General features: G+C 38.9%; 1 protein-coding gene across 1 annotated transcript in view; it reads left to right on the top strand.

The window, feature by feature from the left end:
* LOC134531347 (uncharacterized) overlaps positions 1–16,662 on the top strand; it is a 353,666-nt gene that overhangs the window by 169,769 nt on the left and 167,235 nt on the right. The window contains exon 12 of the mRNA XM_063367045.1: positions 13,908–14,069. Coding sequence (XP_063223115.1) covers positions 13,908–14,069 — 162 coding nt within the window. The remainder of the gene's footprint in view (positions 1–13,907; positions 14,070–16,662) is intronic.

Genomic DNA, 16,662 nt, shown 5'->3' with positions numbered 1-16,662 from the left:
AACCCGGCGAAGGCAAAAAAATTAAAAAAGGCGACCGATCCTTCCCTCGTGGTGGGTGCTGGCAGACTGACCCCCACCACTTTGTTCATAGCATATATATTGCCAGATAGCATGACGTCATGTCAGCCATCTTGAAATTTGGACAACATCTTGAAAATCTTTATTTATTATCCGATTTTAATGAAAAAAATTCCAAAATTCATTAAAAATTAACTTATTTGAATTCTGTTTGATTAGATAGATTTACGTCCTTGGTTCGATTCCCGGCGAGAGTAAACGGTCGAACTTCCTCCATGAAAGCTACCTAGACTGACCTACCACCAACAATAACAAGGTATATATCATTAACTGGTATGACGTCATGTCCGCCACACCTTGTCATCATCCGCTGGAGACCACCATCCTGTTTACGTCAGGTAGAGTGTGCTGATACCATGTTAGTATAATTTTCTGTTCACCATACCTTTGTCCTCATCTGTTGGTATTTAACTTTGACCTTGACCTTGACCTTTGACCTTGACCTTGACCTTGACCTTGAACTTGAAATTTTACCTTGAACTTTGACATTGGCCTTGAACTTTGACATTAACCTTGAATTTTGACCTTGACCTTAAAATATGACCCTGACATTGATATTTGACATTGACCTTGAAATTTGACCTTGACCTTGAGATTTGACCCTGAACTTTTAATTTGACTTTGTCCTTGTTGACCATCATGGATCCAACATTTTAAGTTCAGTACATGCTACCAGGAGCTACCACATGCTGGCGTACACCATCTTGTGTGTGTACTCATCTTATAGAGTACATTTCCATCTGAATAATTTAATTCCAACCCGCTACAGTGCAGTAAACATTTATTACCGAGGTGCCCCCGCCATCTTGCAATTTGGACGCCATCTTGAAATCGTGTAACTATTTAGCTAGAAATTCGGGAAAAAATCCAAAATTCATCAAAAAAATCACTCATTTACATATTGAATAGCTGGATACCTGCCCTCGATTCGATTCTTGAACAGTGACAAGTGTAACTAAATATTAAAAAAATTCAATATTCTGTTTTTCCATTACCTTTCGCGGAGTTTATAAATCATTCTCTCTTCAAAAATAAAACACAAGTCAATGTACGACAATGTTCGACGAATTAAATACGTTGCCGATAAGCCTAACATGAAAGTCTGGTTTTTGGATCGTCTGAATAACCTCTAAACCGTTCATGTACAAAGCCAACATATAGACCAAGCGTCTTCGGTCCTAGAGACCGGTTCATAATCAATGGCAGAAATATAGACCAGTTATTTCCGAACCTCACGACCTTCCTTATCGTCAGCTAATTATATTCAATTAAACCAACGGATCATGTTTTTTACGCTTATAAGAGGACCAAGAATCCAACAAAAAAAGCAGCACATTTAGAAGCACCGTCAACGAAATGGCAGCATATTTGGAAGCACCATAATCAAAAAGTCGCCACATTTGGAAGCACCATCAAAAAAAAGGAAGCACAATTAGAAGCACCATTAACAAAAAGGCAGCACATTTGGAAGCACCGACAACGAAAAGGCAGCACCATCATCGAAAAGGCAGCACATTTGTCATTAGCTCCTATATTCATTGGCTCCAATATTCATTGGCTCCAATATTCATTGGCTCCAATATTCATTGGCTCCAATATGCATTGGTTCCATCAGTCTATTGATTCCATTAGTCTAGTGACTCCATCAGTCATTGGCTCCTACAGTCATAGACTCCAACTGGATTTGCTCATCAACTCCAAATACATTCGGCTAGAATTCTACGAGTCTATTAGACTATTAGGCCACAAGGCTACGAGTCTTAAAAAATCTAGCTGGTTACGAGTTATTCATTGCTACGAGACTGCATAGCTAAAAGACCGCGTGGCTACGAAACTACATGTCCTTAAAGCTACAAGAATACAAGTCTACTCGGCTCCAAAAGCTCCATCAGCTCCAACACGCAATGTACGTGCAACACATGCGATTTACGTGCAATAAACGTAATGATCACACAGTACTTACAGCAAACGAAATGAAGAAATAGTACACACAGGAAAAAACGGAATGAACACACAGTACACACAGGAAACGGAACGTACACACAGTACACACAGGAAACGGAACGTACACACAGAAATCGGAACGCACACACAGGAATCGGAATGTACACACAGTACACACAGAAATCGGAACACACACACAGGAAACGGAATGTACACACAGTACACAGAGAAATAGGAACGTACACACAGGAAACGGAACGTACACACAGTACACACAGGAAACGGAACGAACACACAGGAAACGGAATGATCACACATGCAGTAGCGGAAACACACAGGCTTAGTTGGAAAATCAGAATACAAGAAATAACACATACTTTTTTCAATAGTACACACATGACAGTTAAACAAATGATTATTGTATGTAGTCAGCGTTGCGCAGTTCTTTAAGTATGGACGATACTTCCTCGATATGTGAGTAGTTTCCTCTACGAACAGATGCCACCAACAGTCTTAGCCGGTCAACCAATATGTTTGGATCTTTCCATGATGTGTAACCAATCTCTTCTACCACCATCTTCCTTGCATGTTTATAATAAATATTATGATCTCTGGTGTCTTCCGTTTTAACACCAACCTCAGGGTAACTTTCATCATCGAGCCAGCTATCACCACAAGCTTGTTCAGATTTATTTATTATAACACGACGTTTCCATCGTTTCGGTCTCAGTACACCATCACAGTCTTCGTTCTTGCCTGCTTTAGATGCTTCAGCACAGTCTTCGATCACGTCACCAATTTCAGAGTCACTGTAGCAATCACCGTAGAAGGCATCGTCTTCATCCAGAGTTCCATTAGAACTCGATATCGTTGATGTCGAAGTGTCTTCATTGTCTTCATTGTCTTCATGCTTCCTTTTTAGGAGTCCATCATTTCTACAAAGAATGGAAGATCTACTGAATATAGGCTTGAATGTATTCTCACTTTTCACGGTGTTGATACTTCCATTAGTTTCTGTCTTCCCGAAGCCATCATCATCCTTCAATTTATGTTCTTCGTCACGATCGGGTGAGCTAATACCATCACGCTCAGGACAAGGAAAATTATTGTCGTAATACAGATCACTCTTCTTTAGTCTAGTGGATCCATCGATGTCCTCTATGCCGTAAGTAGTCTTGGCTTTACATGTTCTACCATGTCTTTTTAAGCTGTCAATTCGTGTTAACAACCTGCTACAACGAATACAGCTTAACATGTTGCGTAGTGGGTTTTTAGCACAATCATTCTTCTCATGACGTCTAGCATTCCTTCTCATGACAAAATCCTTGCCACAGTATCTACAGCGGCTTCCTTCCGATTCAGCTGCAGATAACAAACCGATCCATGGTAGCTTCTGTGACTAATGATAGATACAAACTGTCAGTTTTCTCCAATTGGAACCATTTCATAAATAGAATTTTTTAAATATTTTATCAGCGAGAGTTAATTTATCTAATGCAAAGCAAATTGATGCAAGTAGTTCTGGCTGTCATTAACAGATGTCGCCACGTGTTGCATGCAAGTAAATAATATCTATTTCATTAATGCCGGATGCGGAATGCTCACTATCGATCGCAAAGGAAGTTTGGCTTCGCTAGACTCCAAGGAGAAGGAAGTTCGTCCTTCCTGTTAGTGCTTCTTTGATTTCTCAGAGATTATTATTATTCGACTGAGTAATGATATTTTTTTTTAAATGTCCACCTGATAAAAATATTACAAGTGTTGATTAAGTAGCAGATATTCACTAATTATATGCAACCATGAATAAAATGACATTCCTCATTAAGTAAAAAAATCCTTCATGCAGAGATCAATTTCTCATAAGTAACCAGAAGCACTCGGAAAAAACCATCAGATGTATAGTGAGGAATAATCAGGACCACACGGAGAAAACCACCATAATATTGTCAAGAATAATCGGAAGCACTTAGAGAAAACCATCAAAATATTGACAAGAATAATCAGGAGCACACGAAGAAAACCACCATAATATTGACAAGAATGATCAGGAGCACCCGGAGAAAACCACCATAATATTGACAATAATAATCAGGAGCACACGGAGAAATCCACCATAATATTGATAAGAATAATTGGGAGCACACAGAGAAAAACCACCACAAGGTTTCTTTGATATCATAAAATTACAAAAAAAAATTAATAATTTTTTTTTTTAAAATAAAAACGAATAAAATACAAACATACTGGCTTGTACTATAACTCCAACTTTGCACATCAAAGAGAAGTTCACAAGATAGCAAAATGTTTGTATTTTTTTCGTTTTTATTTTTAATTTTTTTATAATTTTTTTTTTTTTTGTAATTTTATGATATCAAAGAAAACTTGTGGTGGTTTTTCTCTGTGTGCTCCCAATTATTCTTATCAATATTATGGTGGATTTCTCCGTGTGCTCCTGATTAGTATTGTCAATATTATGGTGGTTTTTCCGGGTGCTCCTGATCATTCTTATCAATATATTGGGGTTTCATCGTGTGCTCCTGATTATTCTTGTCAATATTTTGATGGTTTTCTCCAAGTGCTTCCGATTATTCTTGACAATATTATGGTGGTTTTCTCCGTGTGCTCCTGATTATTCCTGACTAGACATCTGATGGTTTTCTCCGAGTGCTTCTGGTTACTGATGAGAAATTGATCTCTGCATTAAGGATTTTTTAACTTAATGAGGCATGTCATTTTATTCATGGTTGCATTTAATTAGTGAATATCTGCTACTTAATCAACACTTGTAATATTTTTATCAGGTGGACATTTAAAAAAAAATATCATTACTCAGTCGAATAATAATAATCTCTGAGAAATCAAAGAAGCACTAACAGGAAGGACGAACTTCCTTCTCCTTGGAGTCTAGCGAAGCCAAACTTCCTTTGCGATCGATAGTGAGCATTCCGCATCCGGCATTAATGAAATAGATATTATTTACTTGCATGCAACATGTGGCGACATCTGTTAATGACAGCCAGAACTACTTGCATCAATTTGCTTTGCATTAGATAAATTAACTCTCGCTGATGAAATATTTAAAAAATTCTATTTAAGAAATGGTTCCAATTGGAGAAAACTGACAGTTTGTATCTATCATTAGTCACAGAAGCTACCATGGATCGGTTTGTTATCTGCAGCTGAATCGGAAGGAAGCCGCTGTAGATACTGTGGCAAGGATTTTGTCATGAGAAGGAATGCTAGACGTCATGAGAAGAATGATTGTGCTAAAAACCCACTACGCAACATGTTAAGCTGTATTCGTTGTAGCAGGTTGTTAACACGAATTGACAGCTTAAAAAGACATGGTAGAACATGTAAAGCCAAGACTACTTACGGCATAGAGGACATCGATGGATCCACTAGACTAAAGAAGAGTGATCTGTATTACGACAATAATTTTCCTTGTCCTGAGCGTGATGGTATTAGCTCACCCGATCGTGACGAAGAACATAAATTGAAGGATGATGATGGCTTCGGGAAGACTGAAACTATTAAAAGTATCAACACCGTGAAAAGTGAGAATACATTCAAGCCTATATTCAGTAGATCTTCCATACTTTGTTGAAATGATGGACTCTTTAAAAAGGAAGCATGAAGACGATGAAGACACTTTGACATCAACGATATCGAGTTCTTAGGGAAATCTGGATGAAGACGATGCCTTCTACGGTGATTGCTACAATGACTCTGAAACTGGTGACGTGATCGAAGACTGTGCTGAAGCATCTAAAGCAGGTGTACTGTGACCGAAACGATGGAAACGTCGTGATATAATAAATAAACTGATCAAGCTTGTGGTGATAGCTGGCTCGATGATGAAAGTTACCCTGAGGTTGGTGTTAAAACGGACGACACCAGAGATCATGATATTTATTATAAACATGCAAGGAAGATGGTGGTAGAAGAGATTGGTTACACATCATGGAAAGATCCAAACATATTGGTTGACCGGCTAAGACTGTTGGTGGCATCTGTTCGTAGAAGAAACTACTCACATATCAAAGAAGTATCGTCCATACTTAAAGAACTGCGGAAAGCTGGCTACATACAATAATCATTTTTTAAACTGTCATGTGTGTACTATTGAAAAAAGTATGTGTTATTTCTTGTATTCTGATTTTCCAACTAAACCTGTGTGTTTCCGCTGCTGTATGTGTGATCATTCCGTTTCCTGTGTGTTCGTTCGTTTCCTGTGTGTACTGTGTGTATGTTCCGTTTCCTGTGTGTACGTTCCGTTTCCTGTGTGTACGTTCCGATTTCTGTGTGTTCTGTGTGTACATTCCGTTTCCTGTGTGTGCGTTCCGATTTCTGTGTGTACTGTGTGTACATTCCGTTTCCTGTGTTTGCGTTCCGATTTCTGTGTGTACGTTCCGTTTCCTGTGTGTACTGTGTGTACGTTCCATTTCCTGTGTGTACTATGTGTTCATTTAGTTTTTTCCTGTGTGTACTATTTCTTCATTTCGTTTGCTGTGTGTACTGTGTGATCATTACGTTTATTGCACGTAAATCGCATGTATTGCACGTACATTGCGTGTTGGAGCTGATGGAGCTTTTGGAGTCGTGTAGACTTGTATTCTTGTAGCTTCAAAGACATGTAGTTTCGTAGCCACGCGGTCTTTTAGCTATGCAGTCTCGTAGCCATGAAAAACTGGTACCAGCTAGGTTTTTTAAGACTCGTAGACTTGTGTCCTCACAGTCTCTTAGACTCGTAGAATTCTAGCCGAAAATTTTTGGAGATGATGAGACAAAAGACAGTTGGAGTCTATGACTGGTGGAGCCAATGACTGATGGAGTCACTAGACTGATGGAATCAATAGACTGATAGAACCAATGCATATTGGAGCCAATGAATATTGGAGCCAATGAATATTAGAGCCAATGACAAATGTGCTGCCACTTCGATGATGGTGCTGCCTTTTCGTTGTCGGTGCTTCCAAATGTGCTGCCTTTTTGTTGATGGTGCTTCCAATTGTGATTCCTTTTTTTATGGTGCTTCCAAATGTGCCGCCTTTTTGATTATGGTGCTTCCAAATATGCTGCCATTTCGTTGACGGTGCTTCTAAATGTGCTGCTTTTTTTGTTGGATTCTTGGTCCTCTTATAAGCGTAAAAAACATGATCCGTTGGTTTAATTGAATATAATTAGCTGACGATAAGGAAGGTCGTGAGGTTCGGAAATAACTGGTCTATATTTCTGCCATTGATTATGAACCGGTCTCTAGGACCGAAGACGCTTGGTCTATATGTTGGCTTTGTACATGAACGGTTTAGAGGTTATTCAGACGATCCAAAAACCAGACTTTCATGTTAGGCTTATCGGCAACGTATTTAATTCGTCGAACATTGTCGTACATTGACTTGTGTTTTATTTTTGAAGAGAGAATGATTTATAAACTCCGCGAAAGGTAATGGAAAAACAGAATATTGAATTTTTTTAATATTTAGTTACACTTGTCACTGTTCAAGAATCGAATCGAGGGCAGGTATCCAGCTATTCAATATGTAAATGAGTGATTTTTTTGATGAATTTTGGATTTTTTCCCGAATTTCTAGCTAAATAGTTACACGATTTCAAGATGGCGTCCAAATTGCAAGATGGCGGGGGCACCTCGGTAATAAATGTTTACTGCACTGTAGCGGGTTGGAATTAAATTATTCAGATGGAAATGTACTCTATAAGATGAATACACACACAAGATGGTGTACGCCAGCATGTGGTAGCTCCTGGTAGCATGTACTGAACTTAAAATGTTGGATCCATGATGGTCAACAAGGACAAAGTCAAATTAAAAGGTCAGGGTCAAATTTCAAGGTCAAATTTCAAGGTCAAGGTCAAAGTTAAAGTTCAAGGTCAAGGTTCAAGGTCAAGGTCAAAGTTAAATGCCAACAGTTGAGGACATAGGTATGGTGAACAGAAAATTATACTAACATGGTATCAGCACACTCTACCTGACGTAAACTAGATGGTGGTCTCCAGCGGATTATGACAAGGTGGCGGACATGACGTCATACCAGTTGACGATATATACCTTGTTATTGTTGGTGGTAGGTCAGTCTAGGTAGCTTTCATGGAGGAAGTTCGACCGTTTACTCTCGCCGGGAATCGAACCAAGGACGTAAATCGATCTAATCAAACAGAATTAAAATAAGTTCATTTTTGATGAATTTTTGAATTTTTTCATTAAAATCGGATAACAAATAAAGATTTTTAAGATGTTGTCCAAATTTCAAGATGGCTGACATGACGTCATGCTAACTGGCGATATATATGCTATGAACAGAGTGGTGGGGGTCAGTCTGCCAGCACCCACCACAAGGGAAGGATCGGTCGCCATTTTTATTTTTATCCTTCGCCGGGTTCGAACCGAGGACTCCGATTCCGTGTCGTAAAAGTAAATTTTTTTATAAAAAATTTATTAAAATTTCTTAAGTTAATTTTTTTTTCATTTAAATCGGATAATAAATAAAAAAGTTCAAGATGGGGGGCGTAAAAATAATTGCAACTGTGACGACATAATCCTAGATGACGTCAGAGGCTTAAAGCGGTTAGCTGTTAGGCGTTTGAAGCCTCTTTTAGGAGTTTGGGTTCTTTCTAAGGCAAAACGAATTTTGAAGATTTTCCAAATCCTAATTTTTGAATTGTGTAATTTTTGAGATTTTTTGGAAGAATTTTTTTCCAAAATAATGCAAATTTTGACGATTTTTGAGGAATTTTGGGCAATTTTTGCCCATTTTTGGCAAATTTTGACACGTTTTGAGGGTCAAACTTCAAGGTCAAGGTCAAAGGTCAAGGAGACGACCATCTAAGATGGCCGACGTGACGTCAAAATCCAAGATGGTGGACCGGCTCCCGGCTCCACAGCCTGAAGCCTGCGCTCGGAGCCCCATTTATATACTACTGATTTAAATATCCTCCCTTCCAAAAAATGGGATTAACCCATCGAAAGCTAGGTAAGAAAATGAGCATTGTACAAAGTATAGTAGGCGCTCTCAAGTAAACTTAGAAATAAATCAAGTAAAAAAAGCACACAGCGATAAACAAGGACGCGAAGGAAAAAAAAGAAAAAAAATTAAGCACAGAAACAGATTATCAATCGATACTTTGGACTGCTGCCACAAATCCTTTTAAAGTCACACCAGGCAACCAAACCAATACTCAAGAGTTTCACCTGACAAATAAAAGCTTAGACACTAAAATTACATGTTACAGAGAGAGGTAAAACTTAAGATGACTGCTGAGCCGTGAAGGCCTGAAGGTGTCTGACATGAGTTTTATGCATTTCAGCCTCTTTCTCCACCTTTTGCAAAATGATAGTGACTCCTCCCAAGTGTTTAAAAATCTTAAATGATTCTTATGGAAAGTTTACAATTTGGACATTTGTGCCTTATTGCTAGCCGGAAAACTCTTGCAAAGAGCAAGAGCCCCCTCTGAAAAAAGTTTCTCTACTCTTTCTTTTATTGTATTGCTTCATGATTTTCCTTTCGTACTTTGCAAATTTTGTATGACATTCTCCCATTTTCTGTCTAAGGGATGGGGCTAGTTGTCTCCACAATTCATCGTTAAATCCCCACATATTCAATAACGGATAAGGCACGTGGAATCTCAGATACAACTCTGCTGGCATAAAATTGGGGGAATCATATCGGGACATATTAAAACCCACATTTAGCATGTCCAATCAAGACATTTTTGCCACTATAAAATTGTGGATGATCGCCTGCCATTCTTTAATTTGACTCGAAACCTCTCTCACACATAAAAATAATTTCGGATTTACACCCAAAAAGCTACAGTGCCCGACAGTCGCCTCCTCTTCAGCTCCGAAGCCTTTTTCATTTACTTTTTAACATTCTAGAAAGAGCATCTGCTACCTTATTCTCTTTTCCCTTGACATGTATAATCTTGAATTGAAACCTTGTCAGCCTCATCACCCAGCTCCCGATTTTACCTTATTGACGGGGATGGAAGAACAACCAGATAAGTGCCTGGTTGTCCATGTACAGGTAAAATTCAGCATGTTCCAAAAAGGTCTCAAAATGTAAGGCCATACATGCAGGCTTATAGTTCCTTTTCATTGGACTGTAAACTCCCTTGTGCCGATTCAAACTCCTACTCACATACGTAATCGACTGCGAACCCTCCCCAAAATCCTGCAAAAGGATGGCACTCAAAGCTATGCTAGAAGCGTTGACCTGCAACACAAGTGGCGTGGGAATTTTGGTAGTGCTGACACAGGTGGACTTAAGATAGCTTTCTTAAGCTGTTAGTAAGCTTCCTACTCCAGAATGCAACATTAAAATTTAACCCCTTTTTCACTCAGTTGATTGAGAGTATGACATAACTTAGCATAGCCCTGAATGAAACAGCTAAAATAGCCCATCATGATGAGGAATCGCATAATGCCATTAACATTACATGATCATGGGTAATGAACTATGGCATTAATTTTTTCTTGGTCCATTATTATTTCTCCTTTTCCCATGATGAGGCCTAAAAATTTTATTATTATCCTTGCCCCGCAGACGTTTTCAGGATTCACAGTTAATTCCCCCCCCCCTCCCCAAAATTCTGCAACACCAGTTCCAAATGTTTAATGGGCTTCTCAGAAGATTCTGAGAAAACACAGATTTTATCAAGAAAAACGTTTAATGGGCTTCTCAGAAGATTCTGAGAAAACACAGATTTTATCAAGAAAATTGTTTACATTCTTAAATTGCTGTTCCTCCAAAACCTGAGGTAAAATACTTGAGAGACACTGAGAACCAAAATTCACCCTAAAGGGAACGCTTTTCCATTTATGGTGGCCCCAAGGGGGGATGAAACAAATGTATTTTTTACTCCCCTCATCCAGCAGGCACTGATAAAATGTTGTATTTAAATCTAACACTGTAAGTTATTGCGCTTGCCCCCCAGACACTGCAAGACAGTTTCAATTTTAGGTAGGGGGAAGTATCGAATTTGATGCACTAGTTAAGAATTCTGTCATCTAAGACTAAATGGTACCTATTCCTGGGGTTATCTCTTTGACATGGAAGGCTGGCGATATGTACTCGGAATTTTCTCGCTCTGTGATGTCCTGTTCGAATAAATCGTCAGTGATTTCGTGAAATACGCGCACCTTGGGTTAATAAACTGTTATGTGTAACTGACTCAAAAACACGTGACAAGGCATGCCAAGAACTCGCTTTGCATTCCAAGAAGACTGTAGTAATCGAGAAATTCTAGTAATTTACTTGTTTGTAATTGTAGAATTTATGTAGTAAATTTTTTATTTGAATTTGTGTTGCTTTATTTCTCGAACCTGTAACTTTCATGATAAATTTAATTATGATGGGCACCTCAGTAATAATAAATGAATACTGCACTCTAGTAAACAAAAATCAAACGATAATGATGGTAGCGCACTCTAGCAGACGAAAACCAGATGATGGACTCCTGCAGGCGAAAACAAGATAGCGGACATGGCCTTATTCTAGCTGGAGATGTATATATACTCTGGCATTAATGGTGGGAGGTCAGTCTGCATGCGGCTTCCGTAGAGGTAGTTTCTGTTGTAATTTTTTTTTTAAATTTTTGACCTCACTGGGTTCGAACCGAGGATGTAAGTGCGTGTTTTATTAAAATTTTATTAAATTTTGATTAATTTAATTTGTTTATAATTTAAAAAAATTTTTTTTTCGATTTTCTAGCATAAAAATTATATATTATCAAGATGGTGGAGCATAAAGAAAAATTCAAACAATCTAGAATCCAAGATGATGTCTGTAACGAAACGCGCCACGATTATGTCATACACGTCCAAGATGGCGGACGTAACGAAATGTGCAATGTTTTTATAATCCAAGATGGCGACCATAACGAAATGTGTAAAGGGTTTTTGAAATATTTTTCAATAAATTTTGATTAATATTATTTTTATAAATATTAGAATTTTTTATAAAATCAGACAATTATTATAGATTTTCAAGATGGCGGACATGACGTCATGCTAGCTAGCGATATATATACTTTGGCGTAAGTGGTGGGAGGTCAGTCTAACGGTGGCTTCCGTGGAGGAAGTATCTGACAATTTTTTTATTTTTTTTGCCCTTACTGGGTTTGAATCGGGGACTCAATAATGTACGTGTGTTTTTTTTAAGTATTTGAAATTAAATTTGGTTACTTAAATTTTTTATAAATTTTAGAATTTTTAAATGAAAATCGGATAATAAATAAAGATTTTCAAGATGGCGGGCGTAACGAAAAGTGCAAAGATCTAGATTCCAAGATGGTGTCTGTGACGAAACGTGCCACGATTATGTCATACATTTCCAAGACGGCGGACGTAATGAAACGTGCAGCAGTGTTTTTAAATATTTGTATTAATTAAATTTTTATGAATTAAAATTTTTCCCTGCTTTTATAGCATAAAAATTACGGATTTTCAAGATGGCGGACGTAAAGGAAATTGCAACAGTGAAGTCATAATTCAATATAGTGGCCATAACATCCTAATTGTCAAGGTGTGGCTTAGATTTAAGCCGTTTTTAGGAATTTCATAACCGATGGCATTTTTAAGGACTAAAACCGGAAATTTTCCCTCAAATCAGGAATTTTTCCCTCGGAAACGGGAAATATTTGGGAATTTTGAGTCATTAGTCCAAAATGGCCGCCGTGACGTCAGATGGTGGTGAACACCAAGCACCACACCTTGCAACCCTATGCCAGGAGGAACTATTCTACACTACTAATGACTTCTAATTAATGAATACTAGTATATGGATGGTGCAGATGTGCTCCACTAGGTCGCGAATGCGTGGGGGGGGGGGGGGGGGTGTCTCAGTTTCAAAGTTAGAGAGAGTAAGAGCACCCAGTGACCAGACCTGTAAAGTGCATATCCATGAACCTAAAAACATAGATTAATATTTGAGTACACCTTACGACTTTATGGAGAAAGTCAATACCTTATCGATAAGTACGAATATACTGAATCGTGCCCAATACGATCCTGACTTTCCCATCACCTAATCATCCATCCTTCCCTTTCACATTCCCTCTAGAATTTACTCTGGTGTGTCGGAAAAAATAAATACCATACCCACACAGCCAAAATATGACAATTACGTTAATTTCATTTAGAAATGACTTTTTAATCTGCATTTAAATACATTTGCAATTTTAGCTTACCATAGCTTATTTAACTAAAACATAGCAATGTTTTGACCCCAAAAAATCAACAACTCATCGATCGATTTAGTTCTTATATGAAATTGAAAATTATATTGGCCTCCATCCCTATTTACCAATTTTTTTTAATATCCAATCATCACAACGGTTAAAGCTTATAATCAGATGAAGTCACATAATTACATAAATACAAAATTCAACTGGCTCAAATTCATATGAAGACCTCGCTTCGCTCGGTTGATTATTACTATTATTATAATAGCCCCGAAGTTTTTAGGATTCATCTAGATTCAAACTAAAATATCCATCTTTCGTATAGTTTACTTATCTTAAATGTTGGTTGATGTCATTAAAAACGCTCTTTTTTTAAGTGTGTTGTAGGCCTACTCGATTCAATTATTAAGATTGCTAATTATAATTTTGAAGTGTATTTAAGGTAAAATCATATCGTAACTCTTCAACAATTATTTTAGCCCTGTGTTATATCACCAGATATGTCTTGAAATAATCAATCAACAAAGCAATTCGAAATTTTTTTATATTTTCAGTTTCACTTTCGACCAAACAATCCGTAAAATGTTTTGGTCTCCTAGATTGAGTGCTGGGCAGTTATGAACGCCCGTGGTTCTCTATGCGCGTGAACCAGTCATGGTTCTCACGTATATTCCTGTTGACAGCTGTTGCAGGACACCCAGCTGATATCTCTGATCTGCGTCTTGCTGCTGATCGACGGCCTCATAGTCACACTGTGGGTCATCATAGACCCCATCCAGCGACACCTGAGGAACCTCACCATGGAGATGAGTGAGGCAGACCGCAGCGTCGTCTACCAGCCGCAGGTGCCTCTACAGTGTGAACAAGTTCCATCCTAATTCACGAAGAACGCTGGATACTAACCATCCAAGTATCTTCGTAAATCAACGGCTAGCTTCATAAATTAATGGTTACTGAGATCACTTACTTTGAACATGAATCCACAAGAATATTCTTGGGATATCAACCAAGCATTCAAAACAAACAAAACTCTCTTCTTTCTTACATCCTGTTTAAACAGATCACATTACTCGGGAGTTGGAAAACGGCGTAGTTTCTACGAAAATCCTGTTATCTTAAACCACGGTGAACCTTTCATTTAATTGAAGTAAACTCTTCGCTGAAAGATCCGAAAAATGTTTTCACATTTCTAACAGTGTACACGCTCCGGCCCGAAGCTTTTTAACTGGGAGCGACGTCCAGCGGTATGCCTCTAAGCTTAAAGTGGGAACTTAATTATCTGTGGCTTCCGTCCATCATCCTTCCATCCGCCATTCGTTCATCCATCCCTCCGTCAACTAGACGACCGATTCACAACATCCTGCATGTTTGTAATAATATTGTTTTCCCCATTTGTGTGTTGCCAACTGATTAGAATGCCCAAGTGTTTGAGTCAATTTATCCTGTAAAGTTTTATTTCTTAACGATTATATATACTAAGCATTTATCGATGATTTTAAAAAATACTCTGATTTTTATTTAAATATGTTTTGTATTACTATTCATTAAAAATTACATTTCTGTGTCTCGATCAATTTTTGTTTTCATATATCAAACTTTAAAAGTTTGTAACCCCTCTCCCTGCTTGAGAGGGGCGGCAGACCCACTACACTGCTGGAAGTTGGGCGGACCTTACTGCTCAAAATACCCCTTAAAGGTTGACATTCCTCACCTGTTCCCCCGGTGAAGTTGAAGAGTCGTGGGTTCAAGTCCCGTGCGACGGCTAGCTAATGCACTGTCTCTCAAGGTTGGGTGTGGTCCACGTGGCTTGTGGACAGGGGACCGGAAAAAATGACGGTAAACTCAGTTTATAATATGTTTGTTTGACTACACTCAGCAACTCTGTACATGGTGCTATTCACGGGACTGACCATTCACATGCGAGAGCCGAAGCATCTTCCAACGCACAATGTCTGTTAGCGGCACGAGCCTCACCCTGAAAGTAACGTCAGCGACTGAAGTTGGAGTCCGTAACGAAATTTCCCGCCACCGGACAACAAGAACGGGGCTCAAATGATGTGACCCGTAATAAAAGCACACGAGCATCGTGCCCAACAGTGCGGATATGAAAGACGATCAGACCACACAAGAAGCTGTTTGCATGTGGCCACGCATTGCCGAATTCACCACTTACACTGGTCGTATTAGTTACTAGCTGCCCGACCCGGCTTCGCCCGGCAATACTAATGGAAAAAAATTAAGCCACATCTCCCATTTACAGTAATGGTAAATAAAAAAAAATTAGTGAAAATTTATTACAATGCTGTATAAAGTACCGGAGAGAAAATGAATAGCACCGATGGTTTCCCGACTCGTGCACGCAACGTACAACTGATGTACCCGTACTTCGCTACGGCAGTCTACATGCAGATCACTCTTGCGCCGCTCATTATACATGCCCCTCCTTGCAGGTACGCCACTGACGCGATGCCTGTTGCCATAGAGACGCAGAAGGCATGAACAATGCAAAATCCTGTTCTCATGCAGACAAAGTACCCACTGTTGCCTGGTTTTAACCACCCAAGGGATCTAATTTTCGGAAAATGTCATCCTGCGTAACATAAGGAACATTACTGTGAAGTTTCAAGTCTGTAAAATATATATACTTGAAAAAAGGGCAATTTTTGATATTTAAAGTACCCGCAAAATTTCAACGGTGATGAGGACTGCACTAACAATGAAATAGTCGTTGCCATAGAGACGTATGAAGCCTCAACAAAGCAACAGCCGTTGCCATGGTGATTTCCTACCAAAAACTGGAAATTTTGATATATTACGCCCCCGAAACTCCCCTTGGGATCGGATTTCCGCAGAATCCGTTCTTAGTGAGCGTCTACATCACAAAATGAGTAACTATGCTAAATTACAAGTCTATCGGGTGTATAGTTTTAGAGATCTAGTGATGAGTGAGTCAGTGAGTGCTATTTCGCTTAATAAACTTCTAGCGCCTGCGGCATTGTCAACACACTGTTCGTACGTGTACTGCATGTTGTACCTAACCCCCTCCAACGCATTTGATTCTAGATTGGACTTTTAGTAAGGATCCCTAATGTTATTGATAATATAATATAGCCTATAGCCTTCCTCGATAAATGTACTATCTAACACTGAAAAAAAATTACAAATCGGACTAGTGGTTCCTGAGATTAGCGCGTTCAAACAAACAAACAAACAAACTCTTCAGCTTTATAATATTAGCCGAGATGATATCCAGGTCAATGTGGCCTCCGTCCCCGATTACCACAGGGCAGTCAAAGCACTGCAGGCTATCGGCGCCCAGCACTCCGTCCTTCTTCAGCGGGACGAAGTGCCGAAGAAATTTGTATTGCGCGGAGTGCACCGCCACACCCCGAGTTCCTCCAGGAGGAATTCAGCGTTCTGAATCTGCCGGTCCAGAAC

The sequence above is a fragment of the Bacillus rossius genome, chromosome 3 (genome assembly GCF_032445375.1).
Source record: "Bacillus rossius redtenbacheri isolate Brsri chromosome 3, Brsri_v3, whole genome shotgun sequence".
NCBI classification, from domain to species: domain Eukaryota; kingdom Metazoa; phylum Arthropoda; class Insecta; order Phasmatodea; family Bacillidae; genus Bacillus; species Bacillus rossius.
This window is presented reverse-complemented; position numbering and strand designations above follow the sequence as displayed.